Consider the following 26364-nt stretch of genomic DNA (forward strand, 5'->3'; position numbering starts at 1 on the left):
GTGCAATACTTTTTCAGTATCTTAGACAGCTAACAGAACATTGTGAAGTAAAACTGCTTAGAAAAAACAAACTGCAGAATGGGAAATGTATGTTTATTCATTTATTGTCCAGTGTTTAAACCTGAATGAAATACAAGGCCCACAAGAGCACTGAACTCCTGGCTATTACATATATTAGAACATAGAGTTTTGCACTTTAGACAACATTTAACACCAATTGATGGGATAACTGCATTGCTTCTCAAAGTTCAAAATAAAGATTTATTTTCAGACATGTGGCTTTGGTTTATTTTTATACATTACACCTTTTTCTTGCAGAAAAAAAATTGTACAACTGCATAAATATAAAATTCTTCCACCATGAAAATGGTAAAAACATTCAATAAAGACAGCACCACAGCATGTGATGCTTCTCACAGGAAAAGAAGAGAATATACAAAGCAAAATAATTATTCCTATCACTAGTGAAATCGATAGGCATCTGACATAGGTCTCACACACAATTTTAAAACATAGGATGAAAGAGAAAGAAAAAGACACCAATTGCTACAAAGTACAGTACATAATCACTTACTCTCCATAGCTTTGTTTCAAAGTTAAAGTAATTTTTTCCCTGCCACCACACTAAATTTATTAACTATTGAGGAATAGAAGTTGGGGGAGGTTTCATGGAGTGCTATTGAATAATCACAGATGGGCCTTTACTTTTTCAAAACAAAAGAGCCGGTTTGATGTAGTTAAAGTGTTGATCTAGAAATCAGGGGGCTGTGAATTCTAGTCCCATTTTAGGCATGAAAAACTGGAAGGGTGACTTTGGGCCAGTCATACTCTCAACCCAATTCATAGCATAAGGATGATGATGTGGGGAAAATAGGAGCAAGGAGTATTAGGTATGTTTGCTGCCTTGAGTTTTATATGAAAAAAAAATAAGGCAGGATAAAAAGAATCTTAAAAAATGAAAAAGTACTGTGCCAGTTTTAATCCCACTGAGTATTTACACCTTGTGCAGCAAATCTGTGCTCACAGAAAGTAGAAAACAGTACAATAATACATGGCTTGAAAAATGACCAGAATAATGTACCTAAAGTACTGTACACTAAATAAAATTCACATGGCAGCAATACTTAGGGGGCAGAAACACTGCTTACTACAAGTCAGTTATGGAATCATAATTTACAGTAGAAATGGGCGTATCCCAAGGCTCAATTCTGTTTTTCATCATTTACAATAGAATAAATATCTTTGTCACTATTGCTACACTTTTAGGTTTACATTCTAATCTATTTAAATGCAGAAAGCTAGTGTAAAGCATATAGATTATGTGTAGGTCCCATATGTATGAGTTTTGTTCAAGACTAGTAGTTTTGTCTCTTTTTATACTTTTTAAATGGCTAAGAGGAAAAAAGAAGAAACAAACTGCTTGTGATCAGCTGCTTTTTATCTCAAATTTCATCTCAAAACGTCCCTGGAAACGATCTTTTTCACTGTAGCCAATATTTTGACCATAGGCCTTGCATTCGATACGCACCTCCATATCGGTAGTCAGATTAGTGAACTGTACTGCTATAAGGGGTTGAAGGTATTTCGGCTGAATGAGCTTGCCATAATATGGGTAGTATTGTAGAGGAAAGCCACCATAGCCACCAAAACCAAAGTATTCCACAGGGCCAATTTTGTGCAAATCCTCTGGTTTCTGAAGAGATAAATGAAATATTTTTTTAAAGCATTTTTCCTGACCTGTGCTCCACTTTGACCTGTTCTCTAGCAGAGTAAACATTCAATTATGCATCTTTCTAGTACCCTTTAGTAAGTAATTAATTTAGTGATAATTAAAATAGCCATGTCTTCATCAACCTTAATTGCCTTAAAATATGGCTCCATGATTTTTGAATACCTAAAATTTTACATTCTTTTCACACATTACAATGACATGGATGATACAAAAAAGTGAAAAACATCTACCCACATAACAAAGAGAATTAGTCTACCTGAAACTAATATGTGGAGAAGTTTTTGTACCATTAGAGTCCCTATTGTTCCAGATTTTTAGACTAACAATGGAGCATAAATCTAGAGCTACAATCAGTAAAGATCTTAAAACATGAACTTCCCAATGCAACGTAACTATTCTAGAATGAATAGTCATAAAATATAACATTAGTTTTTGATTGTGCACATATAGCCCTATCAATTTTACTCCTTAGTGCCTACAATCTTATTATTTCTAGAATTGTTGGATTTTAACTCCTAGAAGGCATACCTGGCTAGGAGATGAAATTCAAGGAGATAAAGAAAAGGCCAGTTTATGCAGAAATTGAATTGAATACTCTGGCTAGTCATAGAACCAAAAGTAAGAACCTAGTCTTTCTCTCCATTCAGTGAATGTGAATGTGTCATCAGGACATATATTCAAAAAGAGAATTATTGAAGAATTATGCAGAATAAATATTTCAGAAACTAGCAATCATTAATTAAATGACATTTCCAGCTTCACAGGCAATATATCTCTCAAATGGGAAGGGGTGAATGTTGCTTTTGCTCCATCTGTATCTTTCAACTTCAAAACCATTCAACTTCAAAAAAACTCTGCATACTGCTGTATGTAAGCATGGGAAGAAACTACTAGATAAATCAGAGCCTTAACTGCCATCCAGCTTTCTTGGCTACCTATAAGCTTCTAGGAAACCCAGACGCACATCATGTTGGCAAGAGCTGTCTCTTGGTATTTTTCTCAGAATTTTCATTGGAAATGTAAAATCTAATATTGGAAGTTATAGATAACCATTGTTATAATAGGCATTTTTACACAGATTTGCCACAGAAACCAGTAGCCACTGGTAGATTTTCAATTCAGTTAGCTTTCTAACCTTTATAAAAGGAATTCATAACTAACAAGACTAAATTATTTGGCTTCACTCATCAAAAAGGAGAGCACAAAGAAGCAATGTCTTAAAGCAGTTGCATCTTCTCCCAAGATAGCACTCTTCTTTTACGTTACTGTAGAAAAGTATTACTTTTGCTCTCTTATGGACTCTGAGCACCTGACCACAACGAGTCCCTGATAAATATTGCTCATAAAAGATTTCATGCTGTTTGATAGATGTTTTCATGACAGCCTTGGGAACTCAGCTAGGCAATCCAATAGTCTGTAATCTGAGGTTAGCACTTTTCCCCATTTTTTTCTGCATGTTGAAGTGCATATTAAGTTTATAAAAATGTGAGCGGACTGCCAAGCATTCACATTTTTATCAGGTGACCATAGGGGCACTGCATTGGCTATCACTTCAAGGAACAATGATAACTAGCATTTGTTCAGTACCACATAATTTTGAATGGTTTCAAAACAAAGGGTAGCTAAGCTAGGGCTACCTATATACCAACCAAGAGATCTGATGCCAGAAAATGTCTTGTTATGGCCTCTGTACCTTAGATGGTGCATACATCTAAAGGAGAACCTAGAAGCAAATCAGTATGGTAACCTCTAGTTGTGTTGGATTCCAGCTCCTATATGACTATCATCATAATGCCTCTGAAAACTAATGTGAAGGCAGCAGCTATTTCTACCTCAATTCCATCTTAAGAAAGTTTCCATAGCTAAGAATGAGAACTTGATATGGCTAAGGTGTAAGGCAGGAGTCATCACAGTCTTTTAGCACTAAAAACTGATATGATTCCAATGCCTGATCAAAGCTAACAGTAGTATTTGAACTACCAGAACAGTCTTTAAGAAGATCCTACAGACAACACATTTCATTAACAGGATTAACTATTTTACCTTAGCAGTGCAATGAATGGGAATGAGATTGGGGTTATATTTTGCCTGCAGCTCAGGTGGGAGGGTATCATTTTGTGGAACCTGAAGAAAAGAAACAAATTTCAAGAAAGTTTTAACAAATTTCCTAATTACTGCTGATAAATAAGTCCTATATCCAATATATTTATTTCTCACATATTATATCCTTTATAAGCAGTTGTTTAACTAACAGTTTGAAAATGAAGGTGATAAGGGAAGGGAAGGAAAGAGAAGGAATGAGAAGGAAAGGAAAGAAATCTACATGAGGTTGGAGAAAGATACATAACATTTATCTGCATTTGCTGCTCCCTAATCACTTCTATTCTGTGGCCAAACCTGCCAATCTCTTGTTCTACACAGGTAGTTCTAATTTCTATCAGAAAATTGGGTTAGCAAAATAGGAGGACATTTGGAAAAGCAGAAATCAAATGATCAACAATGATTTTAGCTGAAACCCAGCAATTGCGCAATATTAGGCTTCAGGGTTTAGTGACCATGGTCTAGACATCAAATTTTCTGATCTTTCACTAGTAACTTTGATAGCATCTTCAGAGGCCAGATGATCTGTGTAGTCAATGAATATTAAGAAAACTGTTTCTAGACCATGGACAGTAAATTTAAATCTCAGTATTGACCTACAAATACCAGCTGTGAAAAGTGATATCTGTTTGCATTACAGCACATATTAAAATTTGTAAAAATATCCAATAAAACTATAGGTACAGTTATTTCCAGAGGTATTTCTTTTTTGTTTAAGAGATTGATCAGTGAAAATATTGTATAGAATCACCACCATTTTATTTATTAAGATTTCCAACTTCAAGGACTGTATTAATTATTGCATCACTGGATGACACGAGATGAACAGTTCTAAGTTGGGAGAGAGAAAGAAACAAGCTTGTCCAAGCTGAAGATACATTATTTTCCTATGAAATCATGTTACTTACATTTATCTCGCATCTTATAAAAAGAAAAGTAATGCTTACCTTAGGTGTGTAACCCAGGATTCTGTTGAGTTTGATGATGGTACATGGTTTGCCATCTTCATAACCATAATTAGGATCCTCTAAGCCAGAGCAATTTCCCAGCCAATGGCGAAAGAATTTGCAAGATGGCACGACACCTTGGGAGCCATCAAAAGGTCCTCTATCTCTGGGAGGAGAAGGTTCAACTGATGGTGTGGATTGGGGGGGGGGGGAAGGAGATGTCAATAATAATTATACACATTACAATCAATCCCACATTTTAAAAAATTAATGTATAATGGTTATTGCCTTAAGATCCAGAGACTAACAGATTTCCTCCTCTATTTTATTTTTAATCAGAATAACAGTGTAATATGTATTTTATAGTTTTGCATCTCTGTCAAATAGTACAGGATCATTTTTGCCAGTGATTGCATCCCAAAACACACGATACCAAAGCATATAACGCTACTGATCATACATTTTTCTAAGTATATTTAAAAATGATTGCACATAGAAATAAGCAGCTTGAAGGTTGTCTTTTTATAAAGAAGCTTCTTCAAGGACACTGTTGGAATATTAGATATACAAGAGACTGCTAGCTTTAAGACCATCAACAAACTTTCAGATCGATCAAACAAAAAACAGAATAAAAATATATGCAAATGAAATGACATCTACTCACTGCCACAGTTCTCCAAATTGATGTCTTGCTGATCAGCACTCTCATAGCTCTTTAATAATTTTTCAATTTGGGCTACATATGGCTTGTATGTTTTTGGATCAGAAGGGTTGAAAGAAATCTCCATTTTAAGAACTTGGGGAATATTTGACAATCCTGGAAAGAAAAGGAAAATAACTGTTAAGTTACAGGAAGAGAAGATAACTAATAAGACTTGTGCCAATGAAGCATTTCCAAGAGCAGGAGAGAAAGAACAAAACTATATTCTAACAACTGATTGATAACCAGCAATCCATGAAGGTCCATAGTGTTTAAATCTACTTCTTCCTTAGCAAAACTGCCTTTTTATTCCTGGCCACACAGAGATAGAGATTCTGGCCACATAGCCTGTGATTCAGGAATAGGTGTCGTATTTCAGGGAAATGCCCTTATATGAAAGGAAATTTTGAAAAGAGGCACTATGCAAGTATTTCTCGATTTACAACAGTTTGATTAGTGACCATTCAAAGTTACAACTGCACTGAAAAATGGGACATGACCAGGGGTGAAATACTCTGAAGTGTACTACCAGTTCACTTCACCACCGATTCGCTTTGCGAGCATGCGGGCCAAATGCGTGCTTCGTGCACATGCGCACCGCAGTGGCTACCACGCAATTCTGAAAAAGGAGGTTTAAGAAGCATTTCCTAGTCTGCAATGGTAAGTAGAACAGCGGGGGGGGGGGAAACAGCTGTGCGACATGATTTAGATTCACTAGAAAGCAGGATTTTCGGCTTTCTAGCGAATGTAAATCGCGCGCGGCACAGTTGATGGTCGCACAACTGATTGTCAGAAGTACTGGTTCACCCAAACCGGTAGCATTTTTTAAAAACCATTTTCAGGTGAACTGATAGCATTTCACCCCTGCTTATGACTGTTTTTCATACTTATGACCTTTGCAGCTTTCCCAGGGGTGGGTTTCAACCGGTTTGCGGCTGTCCCTGCGAACCGGTTGGTCGCCGAACCCGGAAGTAAGTAACTTCCAGGAATGGTGAAGGGCGCGCCCGCCCGCCCGCCCGCGGTCCTTACCCGTTTTTGACGAGTTCTGCGTTTCCACGCATGCGCAGGATGCATATAGCGCCTGCGCGATCCTCTAGGAGCAACTGGAGCATCGCACAGATGCTAGTACGCATGCGTGCACTGCGCGCATGTATGAGGACGCCGCCGGCCCCGTTCCAACCGAACCGGTTGGAACGGAGCGAGAAACCCACCCCTGAGCTTTCCTAGGATTTGATCAGGTGATCAAATTTCAGATGCTTGGCAACTGGTTCATATTTATAACCTTTGCTGCGTCCCATGATCATGTAATCCCCTTTGGTGACTTTCTGACAACCAAAGGCATTGGGGGAAATCAGATTCACGTAACAACCTAGTTACTAACCTATCAACTGCAGTGATTCACTTAACAACTGTGGCATGAAAAGTCATAAAATGGGACAAAACTCACTTAACAAATCTCTCACTTCACAATCGAGATTTTGGGATCAGTTATGGTTGTAAGTCAAGGACTACCTGGTATTTTTTGCATTTGGATTAGGTTGCTTTATGCCTGGAAAAAGGCTGCATATGAAGTTTTTTGAGTCTTATTTTTTTTAGAATTGAATCTTCCTATGAATATAGGCAACTGATATAAACTGAAATGTCAAAAATATCCACCCTGCCCTTTGTACATGCATCCCAACATCGCGTATATTTTTGGCTAGAATATCAGATACAGCAATTAGTAGACTGGGGTTTGAGATGGGGAAAGGAAGCATAACCTGACAGATTATAGAGGAAAATAAACAGGGTATAATAATAACAATAACTACTATCTTATTTGCTGATTGCTACTTACAACCCCCCATGACTTTCCTGTATTGCAATTAACCAGCAAACACATTCTAGAAAATTCTCCTTTTGTATACCCCACCCCCACATACAATAATTTGTGGACAGCTAAAGGCCATGCTGGCTGAGAGCTTCTCCTTGATTCTGCTTGTTAGAAGCTCGCCAAGAAGCTGGCCAATGGTGATCACATGACTGCAGGCCAAGGAGATGGTTATAAATACCTTCCAGTTACAAAGCACCACTACATGGTTACATCACGACAGGAATGCTACAACTATCATAACTCAAGAAGAAATTTTAAATTTACTTTTTCAGCACCATCATAACTTCAAACAGGACAGCTGTTAAGCAAGGACTTCCTGTACCATGCTACACATACTGTAAGAGATCATTACAACATTGTTTGCCGTTGTATCTTCTATTTGATTCAAATTATAATCCAATCAATCAGAATAGAGCTGGAAGGGACCTTGGAGATCTTCTAGTCCAACCCCTTGCTCAAGCAGAAGACCCTATTCCATTTCAGACAGGTGGCTGTCCAGTCTTTTCTTTAAAAACTTCCTATGATGAAGGTCCCTACAGCTTTTGAAGGCAGGCTGTTCCACTGGTTAATTGTCCTCACTATTAGGAAGTTTCTCCTTAATTCCAGGTTGCTTCTCTCCTTGATTAGTTTCCATCCATTGTTTCTTGTCTTGCCTTCTGGTACTTTGGAAAACAAGTTGACCCCCTCTTCTTTGTGGCAGCCCTTTAAATACTGGAATACTGCTATCATGTCACCCATAGTCTTTCTTTTTTTCAGACCGGCCATACCCAATTATTGCAACTGTTCTTCATATGCTTTTATCCACAAGCCTTTAATCATCTTAGTTGCTCTTCTTTGCACTTTCCCCAAAGTCTCAACCTCTTTTTTGCAATGTAGTGACCAAATGTGGATGCAGTATTCAGTTTCAGATACTCAATTAGTGCCAATAATTTAGTCAACCAGTCAGTCTTTGCTACCATCCAAGGCTTCATATGTATGTTGGGAGAAATAAAACCAATTATGAATTTCAAATTTCTTAATTTCTTAGATTTAGGTCTGTATTGCTGTTTCCACATCAGCCTCAGTCACAGAACAAAACATGTGTTAATTGTATATACATTCCCCCCAAACATTTAGTTTTATATAAAAGTGCAAAATATGCACTCTTTTGAATGCGATTTAGCAAAACATAAGGTAGAGCTGTGGCTCAGTGGCTAGGATGCTGAGCTTGTCGATCAGAAAGGTGGGCAGTTTGGCGGTTCGAATCCCTAGAGCCACGTAATGGAGTGAACTCCCATTACTTGTCCCAGCTTCTGCCAACCTAGCAGTTCGAAAGCGTGTAAAAATTCAAGTACGAAAAAATAGGAATCACCTTTGGTGGGAAAGTTCCGTGCACCTTCTGCATGTAGTCATGTCAGCCACATGACCATGGAGATGTCTTCAGTCAGTGCTGGCTCTTCAGGAACGACTAGCACATATGTGTGAGGGGAAGCTTTATCTTTAAGGTAGAAATAGTGCTTTACAAGCAGCTTCCCGCACTACTGATTTTTGGTTCAATCCTAGGAACTTTCAGTAAAATGATTTAAGTTTATTACTATAATGACTGTCTTCTAATCCTGCTCATATTGTGCAAAAGCCAATGACATCTCAGCTCCCAGCATTTCACTGCACTCAGCGCATAGCTCCCATCCTATCCCAGCCAGATCACTGTCTATCCAACAGGCAAAGCTAGTTTGAACTGAAATTCCAGCATATAGGGAAGAAGCTACATTTTGCTCTGACTACATTTTCTTGCATATTATTTCTCCCTATGTATACCTTTTCTTTTAATGGTTAATTTCTTTGGAAGTGTAGGAGGGAACAGAGGAATGATCTGTGCCTTGCTACTGCATAGTGGCTGGCTCTGAATTACATTTTTGCAAAGGAACCAATTCTGTTTTCCAACTACGAGGACGCCTGATGCAACTCGGTTTTCCATGCCAAGTACATGCAAACCTGTGACCAATGGAAGCACTGGGACAACTAGAGAGGAGGGGGAGGTTGAAACTAGATGGCCTCATCTTTACACTGGGATTGTTTTGGATGCTGGCCAGATACAAATGTAATATTGTTTGTCCACTGCAGTCAGTTCACTGGCTACTCTACATTGTCTGGGACTCTCAGCTTCCATTTAGAGAGGAGAAAAGCACCATATACTTGGCTCCATTCAGGGATTACGTACTTTATCCTGCACACTCTTTTTACACTTGTCTTATTCCTCATGGGTTCGACTACAACTCCCATTAGTCCAATAGCTACCGTGTTTCCCCAAAAATAAGACAGGGTCCTTTGACCTCTGAAATAAGCAGTTGGCCTTATTTTCAGGGAGGTCTTATTATTTTTGAGGTGCAGGAGGCACCTGAACCTTGGATCAGCTGATCCAGAGAGGGCCGGAAGTTCTGTTTCTGGTGCACTCTTGCCAGCCCTAGCGTTGCTGGGCCTGTCGCTCTTTTTGCGGCCGCCACTAAGAGAAGGGGTGTGGTAGCTAGGATTTGGCCTCCACGAAGTTGTTCCACGTGGATGGCAGATACATGTGTGGTGCATGGGGCATGTCCACCCCTCCTCCAGGGAAATGTGTTTAAATATTTTAGGGGAGGGCTTATTTTGGGGGAGGGCTTATTTTAGTGCATGCACTCAAAAGCCCTATTGGGCTTATTATCCAGGCAGGTCTTATTTTTGGGGAAACAGGGTAAAGATTACCGTATATTGTATATGCAACTGGACAGCCCATGCCCCATTGCGTCACCCATTCAGAGATATTTCCTTACCAGATTTCTCAATGCCTGCAGTTTTTAATGTCCTAGAAAAGGTTTTTTTTTAAAGTTAAAGAAGATATTCTGAGTTGTATCTACCTTGAAAGCAGCCCATGTTGAACTGTATAGCACAGTGAAACATCACCAGCTGACCACAGGAAATGTTTTATGTCATAAAATGTTTTATAAAATTTGCCAAATTTGAATTCCACGAGAACCATGTGTAATGGATTTTGGATGCATTCTGTAAGATAGCCCGTATGATACATCATTTCACGCAGTTAAAGGTTAGTGAAATCCAAGTTTTAATGGTAGGTGGGCAGGTAGGAAGTTGATAGGTAGGTAGACAGATGGACAGACAGACATAGATGGCAGAGATATAGACAGACATGACACGAGACTGGAGGAGGCTGCTTTATATTCTCCTTTTTCTCAGAAATGCAATAAACACAGTTTTAGCTACAGTACTTTAGCTAAATCTGTATTTATTGCATTAAGAAAAGACAAATCAACCCAGGTCACTGTGTTTCTTTATATTACTAAAACTGTCGTTGTCATGACCTTTACCTGAGTGAAACAGTGCATCATAAGGCAACAAATTTTGAATCAAGGTACTTCAAAGAGGCTACCTTAGAGAATGTGTCAAAATCCTAGACCTATCACTCCCAAGGGAATGAAATTTGGGGAAGTTCTGGTTGCTTCAGTGCTACTGACTATTGCTGGGCTGCCGCTGTAGTCATGTAATCTTCATTTTCAGCATTTGGTGACAGTTTCCCAGTCAGTCTCACAATCCCTCACTTCCTCTCCCACTTAGCACTCAGCAGCAGCCACTGACTTGTCTGCTGGAAAAGGAAGGGGAAAATAGGGAGGAATGAACCCCACAAACTCTACCTGGCCTGTGTCACCTATGCACTCCTCTGACCTGTGCTACCCACCTCTGTGCCTTCCCTGACCCATGCAGCACCTCTTGAAACCTCCACACCTTTCTCAACCCACATCACAACCCCTTCGCTGTCTCTAACCTACAACCTAATACTGTGCCAAGAGTGGGACGCTAGCTTTGACGTAAAAATATTCATTCCATGATTCATACATTACAACAAAACTTACATTTTGTTAATAATTCAATGAATTTGAACAAATTGAATGCTTGACTATTAAACATAGAACAGTAATCCTATGTAATTTATTTGTCTTCGGTAAACGTATGCTAAAATTTAGCAAATTAATTCTTCATTTCTTACCTTCTGTAAGTTTGCATTACATGGCTACGGCTCCAAAAACAAACCATTCTTGCTTGGCACTACTAAAGGGCAAACAAGAATAACTCCTTCCAGCAGCCCTACCCTTCTCTGTAATCATAAGCAAACAATGCAGAATGGGTATGTGGTCAGAAACAGGATGAGAAAGTTATACTAATGTTGAGAAGGAATTCAGGAAATAAGTATTGTGTCAATAGCTCATTCAAATCAGTGCAAATCAAATTTATACATTTACATACACACATGCAAACACTGACTGTTCCAAATCAGGCTATTTCAAACACAAATTAAAAGTATATTGTTACATATTTATTATGAGTCTTGCCTGATTTAGTCCCCATATGATTGGCGTTGGCACCTTACACAGTGGCATGTGTAAGGCATTCTCTGTGCTTGAAGTAATTAAAGAAGATTTATCAGATGGAGTGGCAGCAGACTGGCCCTACTAACAAAAGACTCATTCTTCTGTCAGGGTGAGATAGCCCTAGAAGACTCTAGCCTAACTTGACAACTTTTATCTGCAAGTTTTAGATTCAGGAGCTGACAGATAGTCCCTGAGTTTTATCTCCAGATTAGAATATTTCTCTTCCTAGTAGTTTCAAGAACTGTGAGGCACAAATGAAGCCAAGTGAAAAGCTTTCGATGGATAATTCTATTAATAAATGCATTGGTTATAAGCATGAATTGATTTGATTCCAAATAAAGAGAATTGATGCAACCAATAGATAATTGTAGGAGTAGAATAGATTAGTTGATGAAAATCCTAAGGCAAATATTTCAGCATGCTCTGCTTTTTTTCATTTTTATTCACCACCTTGAGTTATTTATCAAAAATAATAAAAACAGGATGAAAATAAATAAATGTATGTATTTTTATCTTTGCATTCGTTTTTTTTGGTTTCTTGTCACTATTTTTAAAAACAATAGAAATAAAGTACTTAAATTTGTAAAGATGACTTTTGATATTACAAGGTAACTGAATTCTGTCTTGAAATTTTTTTCCTGAATTTTGATAAACTTTACAGCATCAATGACTATGGTGGGTGTGGGTCGGTGTGCGTGTGCATACACACACATACACTGTCAAGACAGATTATGAATAGTTTCAAATACTATTTAAATACAATGTACAGAATACTTTTTTAAAGTCCAATTTCTGTGGTATTCATTGAAAACTACCGTGGGGATAAAACCACACGGAACATTAATTTGTCAATATGCTGCTTGCTACCTGTTCTGTCCCAAGCCTCTACAACATATATGGATGCAGACTTGGCTGTCTGCCACAACTAAGGAGGGAGATAAGCAACCCCTTGGTTGGGAGTCCAGAAAGTTATCTCTATGAAACAAGGCTTGAACTCACAAAATTCTCCCAATCTTTCTCTATAGATGGATCAGTAAATTCTTGTTTCCTGCAAAAATTCCCCTCCCATCGCCCTACCTATAAGCTCTCCGGGAGGGGCCAATCAGTAGCCACCTGTTCCTATTTCCTTCTGTGACCTTTTTTCCAAAGCTGCTCCCTCCTCCTCGCAGCCCTACCCATACGTACATCAGGGACGGCCTCCCTCTATTCTTCCTCACTGCTCCCTGACTCAGACACCACCTGGTGGACAACAGGGGCCTCTAGTCCCTGCTCTGACTCCGAACACCCCCAGAGTCTTCCTCAGCCTCCAGGGCAGTCCCATAGTGTTCATCGCTGTCAGATTCCACCAACAACTCAGCTGGCCGCTGTTGGGCCACAACACTACCTTTCCCTATCAGCTCCTGTTTCTTTCTTTTTACTTGAAGGATGGAAAAAACCAAGCATAGTAATCCATGAAGGTCAGGGGTTGGGGAAATATTTCATGATATCAAACAAATGTTATCATATGCCAATTTGTACCAGGCAATGGGTCACAAGTTAAAAAAATATAGAACATACAGAAAAGTAAGGAAAGTTAGAAAGAAAAATGTAGAAAAAAGAATATGATAAAAAAAGACCAAAGAAATATAAAAAGAAATGATTTTCCCATTTATCACAATAAGTATAAACAATCTTAATAATATATTTCCTTCTTTAAAATACAATAAATGATCTCTTTCCCCCATATTCCATCTGTTATTTATAAATAAATCCTTAAAGCATTGTCAATTAATCCTGATTAGCAAAAGAGGTACCAGAGACAATAATATATCTATTTTAACCCTGATCAAATAAATCACCTTTATATGCCTTCCTGTTACTTTTAACAATCTTGATCTTTGATCTCTTCAAAACCTGTTTTCATAAAATTCTTCAAAGTTTTAACAAGTCTCTTTTGTAAATCCAATATAGGAAAGTTATCCAGGTCACTCTTCTTGCTTGTTATTTTTATATCTCCTTTCACTATTAAGATATCAGTTGGCTTCATTTGTATGTACAGTTTTTATATCATGCTTGCAGTTTGTCATTTTTCAATCCACTTTCAGATCAATCTCAATTAAGAAAATCAAGCTTTTGATAGTATGTGCTATATCATGTGCACTAATGCTCGCAGTTTAGGTAAGAAACTTTGTGAACTAACAGCTGTTACATCCAAGGATAACTTGGATCTTGTTGCAATTACAGAGTTCAGGGATTCCAATGATTGGGATATAAGTATAACAGGATTTATTATACAAAAAAGACAGAACTAGAAAAAGGGAGGTGGAGTTGCTATTTGTCAAGAATAGCATAAAAGCAATACTACCAGTAATTCTACCAGGTAATTCAAAAAAGACAAGATCTACTTCAAACCTTCTGGGACATTCAAAGGATTATGATAGCATTCTGGTTGAGGAGATAACTCAGATGGCAATAAAAGGAGAGGTTATAATCATGGCTGACTTCAGTGTGCCCGACATTAACTAAAATCTTTGAACTGCACCAGTGGTGGGTTCCGGATCGCATTGCAACTGGTATGGCATCCTCCATATGAATGCACATGCCTCCTATCTTCCAGGACCACTTCTGTGAGCCTCCACGATGCTCCAGCTGCTCAGCGGAGCCTCGCGCAGGCACTGTACAAGCCGTGCACAGAAGCACTGAAGACTTTAAAGACAGGTAAGAAGCACTGGTGGGTGGTTCCGGGGCATACTGCCTGCAACCCACCACTGAACTGCACTTACAAGGAGAAACAGAGATATTAGGGGTATTAAATGAGACACATTAAATAATGCCTCTCTAAAACAGTAAAGTTCCCAATAAGAGGAGACCATATTCTAGACTTATTTTTGGCAAATAGGGATAGGGATAGGGTAAAAAAAAAGAGGTTACAATGATTACCAGTGCCTTTGGTTTGACATTTTAACTAAAACTGATATAACATAAACTACAACTAAGGTTTTAGGTTTTCAGTGAACAATTTTTTATTGAAATGGGGGAGTATCTAAAACATAAAGTTGAAGGGTAGCATAAAGTGACAGAAATCAGTACTCAGTACACAGTAAATGGACACTGATTAAATCTGTCATCTTCAAGGCAACTAGTTTCTATGAGAGGCATATTATTAAAAGCAAAGGACAGAGAAATCCACTCTAATTCACAGCAGATGTACATATGATAGTAACCAAGAAAAAAAACCAGCATATGCAATTATAAGAATGGCAGAAGTGTAGCTGATAGAGAGATGTATAAGAATCTATAGAAGGAGCCAAACAAGTTATTAGTGCTGCTAAAGCACAGAAAAAGAAGGAATAGGTTACATCTATTAAAAAGGGAGATAAAACCTTTTTTTAGGAACATTAATGACAGAAGGAGGAAAAAATGTTCAATCTCTAAATTAAAAAATGCAAACAATTCTTATCTTAAGGGAAACCTGGCTGTAGCAAATTACCTAAACCAGGGATGTCAAACTCAAGGTCCAGGGTCCGGATTCGGCTCACAGGGTAGTTAGATCTGGCCCATGGTGCCACCCTTGGAACAGCGAAGGGCCGGTCCACAGTGCCTCTGCCAGTGAAAACAGAGCTCAGGAGGGCTGCATGTAAGGGTTGCAAGAGGCCGTTGCAGCCAAAAACAGAGCTCGAGAGTCCATTTTCATTGACAGAGTGCTCAGGCCTCCACAGGTGTCCCCGATACAAATGAGGTTGAGCTGGCCATGCCCACCCTGGTCACACTCATCCTGGCCCCCTAAGGTCAAACACAACCCTGATACGGCCCTCAATGAAATCAAGTTTGGCATCCCTAACTTAAACAAATACTTCTGCTCAGGCTTTTCAGAAGTAATGCCAGGAACAAAAATAGGTTGGACGATTATACTAATCCTAGCAGGACAGATTCTTTTCCTAGAAGTTTGGGTGGCAATTAAGCTGGTCTGCTGAAAGCTTAATAAAATAATTGGTCCAGATGATATTGATCCCAGAATCCTAAGGGAACTTCTAAGTGTGCTCTTTGGACCATTAACTGATCTGTGTAACCAGTCTCTTCTAACAGGTGAAGTTCCCCAGAACAGGTGAACAGCTAATATTGTACCCATCCATTAGAGCTAGGAAAAAATCTAGAAGCTTAACATCTGTGATGTTGTGAGCTTAACATCTGTAGTAGTGAAGTTAATGAAATCACTCCTGGAAAAAGGATTAACAAATATTTAAAAGCACACAACTTGATGGACCCAAAACAGCATGGCTTTACTGAGAGATCATATCAAACTAATCTGGTTGTCTTCTTCAACTATGTCACAAATGTTTGGACAAAGCTGGGGCTATCAACATAGCCTATTTGGACTGTAGCAAAGCATTTGATATAGTTCCACATAATGAATTCATAAAATGTTGTACAGACTAAGGCTTAACCACTGGGTGGTTCAGTGGGTAGTAGAAAGTTGACTCAGGGATAGATAGGGATGATGTTCCTTTGGGGTATTTGTAATGTGGAAAATGATTTGACATTGCTGGAAAATTGGTCAAAAATGTGGAAACTGCAGTTTGATGTTTCTAAATGTAAGATTTTGTTGTATTTTGTTGTATTTAAGTACAGTGACAATAAAGATTATACTTAAGGTCATGCACTTGGAGAAAACCAATCCTCCGGCAAAGTATAGCATTGTGGATATAGTGTAGTTAGACAGAACAATAGAAGAAAAGGATTTAGGTGTGCTCATAAAAGATGACTGTAAAGTGAAATAAACAATGTGGCCAGGTAGATGTGAAGGCAAACAAAATTATGGGATGCATCACTAGAGGGATCAGTGGCAGGGAAAAGGAGGTCCCAATCCCACTATATAGGTCTTTAGTCAGATCCCATTTGGAATACTGTGTCCAGTTCTGGAAATCTCACTTTTAAAAAGATATTAATAAGATTGAGTGAGTCCAGAGACGGGCAACAAAAATGATGCAAATTCTGTGGGACAAAACGTATCAGGTGAGATTGGGGGAACTGAATATGCACAGCCTGAAGGATATGGATGAGGGAGTGAGGGCACGACATGATTGAAATGTTTAAATATATTTAGGTGTGAATGAGGTTATATAAGGAATAATTTTCAATATTAAGCAAAAAACAAGAACACAGGGGCATAACCTCAAGCTGTCAGGAAGGACAAAAGAAATGCTAGCAAGTATTATTTCACAGAAGCAATAAGAGAAGCTTGAAACTAATTTCCAGTAAGGGTGGTGGATCTGTAACTGAGTTTGAACATTCTTGGGATAAACACATATTTTATCATCTGACAAAAATTTAAAAATAAAAAACCTCAAAAGGCAGAGCAGTACGACTTTTTCTGCCAACAGTTCTCTGTTCCTATCTCAATCTTGTTCAGTAAAATGTGTTCCTTTTCCATAACATTTCTGCAATACAGTCTATCTATAATGGCAGACATTTTAAAATTAACATCTAGGTCCATTGTTCAAAAATGTCCTTTAGCATGTGCAATGTTAAAATATTTTGATCTGTTCTTATTAGTAAATCAAATTTAAGTGTTTTTCCTCTATAATTGTACTCTAGTTCCTCCTGGTTCCCTCTAACATCCAACCTTCAAAGTCTCAGCATATTCATGTTTTTTAAAAAGAAAATTCAAAACAAAAACATTTTTGCACAGGAAGTATTCTGATCATTAATTTCAAACTCTTATTTCAAGTACATCTAGTCAGTTTGTAACTTTCAAAATCAAAGTTCTAATTCCTCATTTGCTGTTTATTCCAAAAGGAAAAAAAACTATTAAATCGTCAAGTGTATATTTAAAACTTATTTTGCTAAGAATTAAAGAAATTCGCTCACAGCTGTAAAATCTGCAAATCCAAAGGTTTCTAATAGCTGAAAAGCAGTTAACAAGCCATTTCTGAACATGATTAGAAAAAGAAATACGCAAACGCAGTGTCCTTTAGAAGGTACTGACTGTTCAATTCCCTTGCTGCACATTCCCTTTTCTCTAGAGCTCTAAATCTGCCTGAAACTGCTCATGCAAAGAGCAACTGTATGGAGCACTTGTGAGCAATCTTAAAATCTCTCCTTGTCTGGAGAGACAAGGATTATTTGCCAGCTTTTCATTCTACTGTGGTTGTTGGCTCCACTTTCAGTTGAGCCATCTTCAGTTTGCCATTTCTTACCCAGAGGTTCTCTGAAACACCTCTTCCAGATGTTAATTTATTAATACCGTGTTTCCCTGAAAATAAGACAGGGTCCCCAGAAATAAACACTTGGCCTTATTTTTGGGGAGGTCTTATTATTTTTGAGATGCAGGAGATGGTGACCATGATCATCTCATGGCTGCTGCTGTGCTGCAATATTTTCAGGGAGGGCTTATTTTCAGGGGAGGGCTTATTTTGGCCCATGCGCTCAAAAGGCCAATTGAGCTTATTATCTGGGGAGGTCTTATTTTGGGGAAAACAGGGTAGTTATGAAATATATACGTTGCCTAATTCACAGCAAACCTGAGTATTACTGTTCAATTGGCAGTCTACATTATAAATCCCTATTTTGCTTCTGTCGAAACTTCCTGCCCAAATCCATTGTTTAAATTTGTAGATATGTTGTATCATTACAGGCACTCTCTGGCTCTTGTTACCATCCACTTTATCAACCAGGTGGAACACGTCTATGAATCAGAGTAATGCAGCAGGAATAGAATGGGACTGACATCATTCTCAGTTTCTGCCATTTAGGCATGGTACAAATTAATAATATGAAAAGAAACAATGAGAAGAAGTTTTCTAATTAAAAGCTTACATTATGTAGTGTGTTTTTTTAATTAACAGAGCTGCACCAAACAGATTCTAATTTAGACAAATATAATTAGATATATCTGATACCAGAACAGAAGTGGATCCAGAGAAAGAGGGGGCAGGGGAAAGGCTTTGTAAAATACATACATCCTGTAGGGCTGGGTAATAGTAACTGCCCAACCTCAATCTTCTTTCTTAGATTACCAATGGCAAGTGATTACAATGGAAAAAATACAGGAGTATGGCAAATTATAAGCAAAAGTAGTTTGATATCTCTATCTTACAGAATGCTGCAATGGGAAAGAACAGTTACTCTTCAGCCACTTTAGAACTGTGCAACTACTGAATTTGAAAAATATGCTCTTTTTCTTTCACAAATAAAGCAATGAAAATGTTTTTCCTCTGCTTAATATGGTTGGAAGCCGGGATATAAAATGATTTTTCAAATGAGGAGCAGGACGGGATATCTATAGAAGGAACTTGGGTTTGGGGTTGGTTTTTTTAAAATAGCATTTAAATAGCATTAAATCAATGATAGATTGATTTTTGTACGTGGTAACTATTGCAGGATTATTGTATGCACATTGATGGGAGAAATTCCCACAATGAAGAAATAGTTTGTGAAAATATCAGAATTTGAAGAAATGGAAAAACCGACCATTTGGTCAGCGAAAAAAACAAAAAACGTTTCTGAAAGGCTGACAATCTAATATAGAAATGAATTGATGATTTATGGATTTGATAATTAAGAAAGATATGGATTAAATGAGTGGGCTGAAGAGACTTGTATAACATTTAAGCAGCAGGAGGGAAAATAAGGTTGTCATTATCTGTTGAATTGTTGGAAATAATTCATACATATGTCTTAACTATGACTTTTTAAGCACACTGCCTAGGAATGAAATATATAACAATATGACAGATGAAAATGTTGAACTGGAAGGACAACTTACCTTATGATGCAGAAGGTAAAGTAATATTTCCAGGTTGCTACCTAACTGTTAAATAATTCCCTGACTTTAAACCAGCTCCCTCAACTTGGTATGCTTCAAATCTATTTTTGATATGCTTCAAATACTTTAAATTTCATTTAGCATCATTCTTAGCAATATGATGATGATAGGATGTATGTCTACACAATACAAGTTTGGGGAAGATTGTTTTAGTAGTTCTTATGATTTGTTTTCTCTTTCTCAATAGAGAATATCAGATTTTTTTAAGGAGGTAGTTAAAAAGTAATTGCCCTACTTCTACAACCCTGCAATATCCCTAAAGGTAAACCATATCTATCCCACTGCAATGGGGCATGTAATTAGCCTGCTCTACAAACCAACACAGCCCCAAATGCAAACCCGTATCCACCCCACTGCAATGGGGCATGTAATTAGCCTACCCAGCCATCCTCATTGTTACCTGGGGGTGCTATTCGGTCCTGATACTTGGGCTGGAAATCGCTGATAGTGAGCAACATGACTTGAATGGTCCCAATGAAGATGCCTGTCAGGCAGCCATAGAAGATCACGTAGAAGAGGAGGATCTTAACTGTGACAAGACAGAACAAATACTGCTATTAAGAACAAAGGGTTAATAGGCCACTAAAATACACATCAGCTTTTCAAGGTCACATTAAAATCAACATTTTTTTAACGTTGTAAGTTGCTTCTCATAGAAACTACCATCCTAAATACATTTACTTAGAAAGGGCTTGCTTGTTGCAGGTTGTGGGAATTATAATCCAATACATCTAAAAAGTGTAATGTTGGGGAAGACTGGCTGATATTGTTAGAACCAGAATGATGCCTAGCTAAATCTCTGTGTCCTTAAAGGGACTCAGGACAGTGCATTCCCAGCTCCAACATAACTCCTTCTGCTAGAAACTTAGTGTTAATGGCTTATACTGCAAAACTGGACCACTGAGAGATAGAGAATATAGACCCTAAATATGGTAACAAGGTGATGTAGCAGTTAGGGTGTTGCACCAATATGGAGAATTATTGGGTGACTTTAGGTCAGCCATTTTCTTTCAATCCGACCTACCTCGTGAAATTGCTGTTGTGGGAAAACATAGGACGATAGAGCACTTCTCTATAAAATGCACAATATAAATAAATAAAAAAAGAATGAATAAGAGACAACTATTGACATTAATCACGTTCAACTCACACCCAACTCACTGTAATAGTTAAATTAACCTCCTTGTTTTCAATTTTTTAAGTCTCTTTCCCAACATTTATTTGTACTCAAATCCTCTTATGAAGACTTAGTTCTCAACAGCTTCCTCATATTTTCCTTTTTATATAATCTATTAAGAAAGCTATTTCATATTAATCACCCATTTACAATACCAAATTGTAATCAGATTAATGCCCCAAAACATTGTACCAGAATAAAATGGGTGGGAGAGGGGGGAAGTTGTTGCTGTTTTTCAAGGAAGAGGAATAAAACTTTATTTGTAATACCGCTTCAAGGAACTTCAGTTTTTGAAATCTGGTTTTATCAGTTTTTAGTTTACAGGGATTATCTCAACTGATTAGCAGCAGTATTACATGCTGTACTAAAGCCTCCCGGTGCAAACCTACTAGCAATCCAGCTCCTGAATATAAAAGGGGTGGTGAAGCTACAAATTACTTTATTATTTTAAAAGCAGTGATCTTTGGAACCAACATTTGTACAGAGCGACTGTAAAAGATCAGCAATAAGTAATGCATATAACAGAAAATGTTCTTCTTTTACAAGCCGGTCAGAGCAAGAGATAAGTCCTATTAAAATAAGGTGTTTTTCCACCAAAGAAGGGAAAAATGAAAGTAATCCAGAGAGACCAGCAGCACAATAGTTTTAGCACTCCTGGGTTTAACACACTCTATAGTAACCAGGCAGCAGTAGGCAAATAACTGTGACGTCAGAGAGATTTGAGCATTTTTTCCAGAGTGCAGTCATAGGAGGTGCTATTGAAATGAACTAGAGAAAACCTGCTGACAGCAGAGTGCTACGGGTGGCCTATATGGAGGGCAGTGAAGGGACATGTGTTTAGATGACATTCCTAATCAGGATCTTAATAGTAACCCACAACCCTAACGTCCACTATCTTCCTGGGGCTACAGAGAAATCTGTTCTAAAAGGAAAGACATGGCATTTTTAAAGCAACCAAACAGTGTACTATCTAGTGCAGAGATAAGATCCTCTACTGGTCTAACTACTCTGAAAGCAATATAAGAGACATTTTATTGTCCCCTCTGTAATTGGGCATCGCAGTACCCCAGGAATAATTGAACTAGATCAACTTAGTCAGAACTAAGCGGTAACTTGTGATGATGGGAATAATACTGTAATGCAAGTCATTTTTCATTTCCCTTTTATGCAGATTCAAGGATTTAAGCCTGGGAATTTCAGATATGCCACTTCCAAGATGACATTAGTTAGATTCAACCATGAAATGGCACCCAGGCAACAAATGCAGGTGGAAATAGCTCTCTAAATAGAACTCTTAAACTAATGTTTGGATTATTGTGATATACACTTAACCTTTTCTTTTTCGTCTCTAAGCTCTTATTTCATACAGCCATTCTCATTCATTACAAACATTTTTTTTTTACTCCGTAGAACTATTTGTTGCTTCTGGGTATAGTTGATGTTTCTAATTTGCACAAAAACTTTAAAGAAGATTAGAATGTTCTAGAGACTGTACTCTGCAGGATCTACAGAGATACTTAAGTTTCAAACTCCAGCAGTGGAAGGATGAGATTCAAGGGCAACCTATCCTTTCCTTCAAGGACAGTCATATCTAGCATATCACTGTAATGTAAAAGGCCCTGAATGTGCTCTGCACAATCCACATGAAATTTGTTAGACTTTTCCCCTTGGAAACGACTAGAAAATAAATAGCATTAAGTGCTTCTTGGCTGGCACAAAAAGCCTATTTAAAATAAAGCCCAGGAAGTCAGGAAAGACAACAGTGCCTGTTCTGAAATTAATACTTTATTATAAATTGTCAAAATTGACAGGGGAGTAGGTGGAACGTTTGAATGGTAAGTTTCTGAAAATGACTTTTGCACTTGAGCTGGCTTGTGCAATGCAGAGTCGGTGGTGAGCCCATGAATAGGGCCTCACTCCTAGAGTAGTGGTTGAGGCAAGGATGTCTAAATCGAGCCGCAAATAGAGTGAGTGTAAAGAGGAAGGGTGAAAAATTAAATCCTTTTTGCCTGCGTATGTTCTGAATCTTCAAGTCCCATTCAACCTAGGTTTAGTTGCTAAGAGACAGCCTTCAAGGACCTTATTATTTCTAAACTTCTTTTGCTTTCCAATTTGACCTTTCTTTCTATCTCATTTTCCTACCTCTGCAGCTCTTTTAGACCTTCCTCTCTCAGGGAAGGTACTTGGACAGCCAGAAAGTCAGATTTTCAAGAGAAGTGTGTCCATCCAAAGGGTCCCCTCTTAAGCCAATTCAGGATTCTCCTTAATGCAGTTGTTCTGCTTCTCCAGGGATCTCAAACAAGTCTGCCATTACCTCTTTGCTCGGAAGGTATCACCTTGACTAACCTTGAGCTCTGATGCATTATTAACCCTTTGGAGTTGATGGGCTAGAAAACAGTCTGAGCCTTCTCTTTTTCTTTCCCCAATTCCCAAGGATTCTGGTAGCCATTTTAGAGCCGCAAAAGGAAATAGCAAGGCCCTTCATTTGTATGTCCTTCTCCCTGTGTGGTGTCCTTCCTGAGCAAAGCAAAGGCAGCCGCAGTGGCTGCTATGCTGACAAGGAGTGTAGTGGAAGGAGGGGGAGCAGGGTGCACCCCCTCTCTCCTGGCACCTACCCACTCTGCCCTGCCTGCAGTCACGATGTGTTCGTGTCTATCAATGCCCTTCAGTGTGACCTTCTTGGCGGGGGGGGGGGGAGGAAAAGAGAAAATGAAAAGAAATGCAGGCTGCTCTTTTAATGCAGAGGCAACAGGCTGCAGCAGAGATGAAAGTCCAGACCGCAAGGTGACAAAACAGCCAGCCTTCTCCCAGTCAGAAGGCCCTCCAAGGATACCGAATGTCAATGCTGATCACCCTGCCCAACCCACCTGGGGAGGTTGGCATCACATCTGGAGGTCCCCTCCAGGTTGGGGAAAGCAGAGAGGCAATCAGAGTCCCAGATTTCTCCCAGGAAAGTCTGCCATAGCAACACCACTAAGCTAATTCCGCAAGAAGAAATCAATCTGTTCCATTTACATGCACAATGCACAAGCAGCAAATGATGGCAGCGTTCACACAACAATTTGTGTTCACATGTTGTTAGCCTTGGTTTGGCTGAAGGGGGGGGGGGAATTGGCATGTTCCATGAACTCAGCCCTTGACTCACACATCTGAGGCTTAAAAATAACCCTCAGCCCTCCTTGTGTTTGTCACAGTTCCTGAAAGGTTTTGCCATACTGGAAAGTCTCCCTGGGGGCACAAGACCATTGCTCATCATTCTCACCTCCCATACAAAGCCTCCTGGACGTTTGATTTTTTCCCCCACTCTCAAAGCTGGGAAGTAGGAGGTCTGGTGTGTATTTTTAAACCGGACAGCCCGGGAGATGGGCGGGGAGCGAGGGAAGCGAGCCAGCCACCCCGAGCAAGGAAAGTGATCCGCAAGATTTACACCACGGCGACGGCATCCCTGCCCTGCCCTGCCCTGCCAGTCTGGGAAGGAAAGCGGCTGCCGCGAGTCAGGTGCTTCAGACCGAACGATCCCCAGCGGAGGACTTTTTCCCTCCCGCGCCATCAATTAATACGGCGCCCGCAAATCGCCTCCAGCCTAAGCGCCCCGTGTTTTAACGGAGGCACCAGAAGCAAATCGCGGCGAAGGAGATACTCACACCAACTGCCGCCGGTCCTCCCTAAAAATTCCTTCTTCTCCGAGTTCCAGATGAATGTCTTCCAGCCGCCATCCCCGTCCTTGGCTTTCCCGCGAGCCATGAGTCAGGAGCTTCTTTCGTTTGCGTTAGGAAAAAAATCTGTGCCGAGGCTCGGCGGGTGGGAGCGGGAAGACGATTTTGTCCTCCGAGAAAGCGCGGCGCCCTCGCCACTAATCCAGAGTACAGATGTTGGCAGCCGCTTGAAGTGCCGGCGGGCGCTCGAGAGGAAAAGCGACGGTCTTTGTGTGCCGGGTTTAGCAGCGTCCCACCTTCCGAAGGGCGCGAACCCCTCAATAAATCCTTGCCAAGGAGAGAGCGAGAGAGAAAGGAGAGATGTCTGCTTGTATCTCGGGTTCACTTAGAGACGGGTGGACGCTAGTTCTCCCAAAGCCGGGAAAACAAGGGAAGCGGGTGGCAAGGAGGCGGCAGAGAGGAGAAAAGGGAGCAAGCGAGCGTGCCCGTGTGAGGAGAAGCCAAGGGGTGGGAAAGAAAGAAACGGGGCTCTGCCCAGGGACAGAAATTAGCTCTGTGCCCTCCCACTCATGCTGGATATATCGTCCACGTCCCGAGGCAGCTCCGCCTGTCAAATGCCGGTAAGCCAATTAGAATTGTGGCCAGGCAGGCGAGGGAGCGAAGCTTTGGGGGCGAGACGAGGCGAAGGGAGGGGAGGGGAAGAGAAGCAGGGTACGAGGCGCGGGAGATTGAGGGGGCCGGGTGGTTGGAGGGGCAGATTCTCTGCGGCAGATTCTCTCTCTCTCCCTCCCTCTCTCTCTCCCCCCCCACCTTTCTCTCTCCTCCTTTATTCCTCTATCCCCCTTTCTGCCGGCCTTTCTTCTTGCCGCCTCGGCATGTGCTTCGTGCCACACTGTTGCGCTCAGGCAAAAGGAAGGCGAAAGAGAGGAGGAAACCCCCTCCCCTGCAATCCTTTCTTAGGCCGGAGGGGGAGGCAGTGGGAGTCCTGCGCATAAAGGGGGTGGGTGGGTGAGTGGAGGACAAGAGTCCGGGAACCGAAGCGAGGTTGATCTCTCCAGATTAACAGCTCGAAACGGGAACTCGGCGGCCCCAAGGCGTAGAGGGGAGGGGAGTGGAGGCAAAAGGTGGCCGCTTGAGTCAGGCTGCGGGGCTGAGGAGACCAGCAAGGAAGCTTTCATGGACGCGCCGGTTGGCTAAGAAAGTGAACGGCCTGCCCAGAGAGAGAGTGTGTGTGTGAGAGAGAGGCCGGCGCGCTCAGCGCACCTGGGACATACAGCTTGAAGAAGAAAAATGGGAAGGGGGGGTGCCCTCCTGTCCACCCCAAAGTAACCGCAAGGAGAACCAGGAAACGCGGCCGGTGAAAACAAGCGGTCCGAGATTTCCTAGTTGTTGCGTTGGTAGGCTGACATTCGTGAACTGCAAAAGGGCATTAACAAATATTGTGGTGCGGAAAGAGAGAGAGTGGGACGCGCGCCTGGCATAATCAGAGTCAGTGTAGCAGTTAAGCTGTGCCCGTAATTGAATCTTCCGTGCCGAGATCGTTTGCCTTGAAGAAAAAAAAAAAGATGAAGCGAATTGACCTTCAAGTCCGGAGCCAAAAAACCCATCCTTTCAAATGTACCTTGCGCCTCAGGCTTTCCTCCCATTCTTGTCCTCCCCCTTTGCGAAGGTGGAGCTGTTCTGCTTGCCTGCCTGCCTTCCCTGCAACGTCATCCCTGCAGCTTTCTGTCCTGGGAATGCCCTTCCCTGGGTCAACTTGCTACTGCTGCTGCTTGGAGCTACTGTCACCTCTGCTTGCTGCAGAGAGGTCTTTTTTCCCCAGCAGCTATGGAAGTGAAGCCTGGCTGTATGTACAATGGGCAGGGAGTTAATGCAAGTCCAGTTCTGGGCTATGGATGAAAGGCAGGTTCTTGAAGGTCTGTCTTTCACTGTAGAACCAAAGGGCTGACTTGGGAGGAGAACAACCATCAAATCAGGA

At 40.2% G+C, this 26364-nt stretch overlaps 2 protein-coding genes across 3 annotated transcripts in view; one reads left to right on the forward strand and one right to left on the reverse strand.

Annotated features, from left to right (window-relative positions):
- NME7 (NME/NM23 family member 7) overlaps positions 1–910 on the forward strand; it is a 69382-nt gene extending 68472 nt beyond the window's left edge. For both annotated transcript variants that reach the window (XM_032219190.1, XM_032219189.1), the window contains exon 12: positions 1–910. In XM_032219190.1, coding sequence (XP_032075081.1) covers positions 1–33 — 33 coding nt within the window. In that variant the 3' untranslated portion in view covers positions 34–910.
- On the reverse strand, positions 89–24943 carry ATP1B1 (ATPase Na+/K+ transporting subunit beta 1). The gene is made up of 6 exons (XM_032219191.1): positions 24375–24943; positions 19954–20082; positions 5444–5596; positions 4780–4964; positions 3776–3856; positions 89–1693 (listed from the first exon to the last, which is right to left on the reverse strand). The coding sequence occupies exons 1-6, from the start codon at positions 24472–24474 to the stop codon at positions 1427–1429; spliced, it is 915 nt and encodes a 304-aa protein (XP_032075082.1). The 5' UTR covers positions 24475–24943; the 3' UTR covers positions 89–1426.
- Between the last annotated feature and the right edge of the window lie 1421 nt (positions 24944–26364).

This window comes from Thamnophis elegans, chromosome 6, assembly GCF_009769535.1.
Source record: "Thamnophis elegans isolate rThaEle1 chromosome 6, rThaEle1.pri, whole genome shotgun sequence".
Lineage (NCBI taxonomy): Eukaryota > Metazoa > Chordata > Lepidosauria > Squamata > Colubridae > Thamnophis > Thamnophis elegans.

Bases quoted from the DNA above. Each gene is read 5' to 3' on its own strand.
- ATP1B1 (XM_032219191.1), bottom strand. From the start codon at position 24,474: ATGGCTCGCGGGAAAGCCAAGGACGGGGATGGCGGCTGGAAGACATTC. The intron at 20,083-24,374 runs GTGAGTATCTCC...GTCTTGTCACAG, and splicing joins GAGGACCGGCGGCAGTTGGT to TTAAGATCCTCCTCTTCTAC. The intron at 5,597-19,953 runs GTAACAATGAGG...TTTTCTTTCCAG, and splicing joins GGACCGAATAGCACCCCCAG to GATTGTCAAATATTCCCCAA.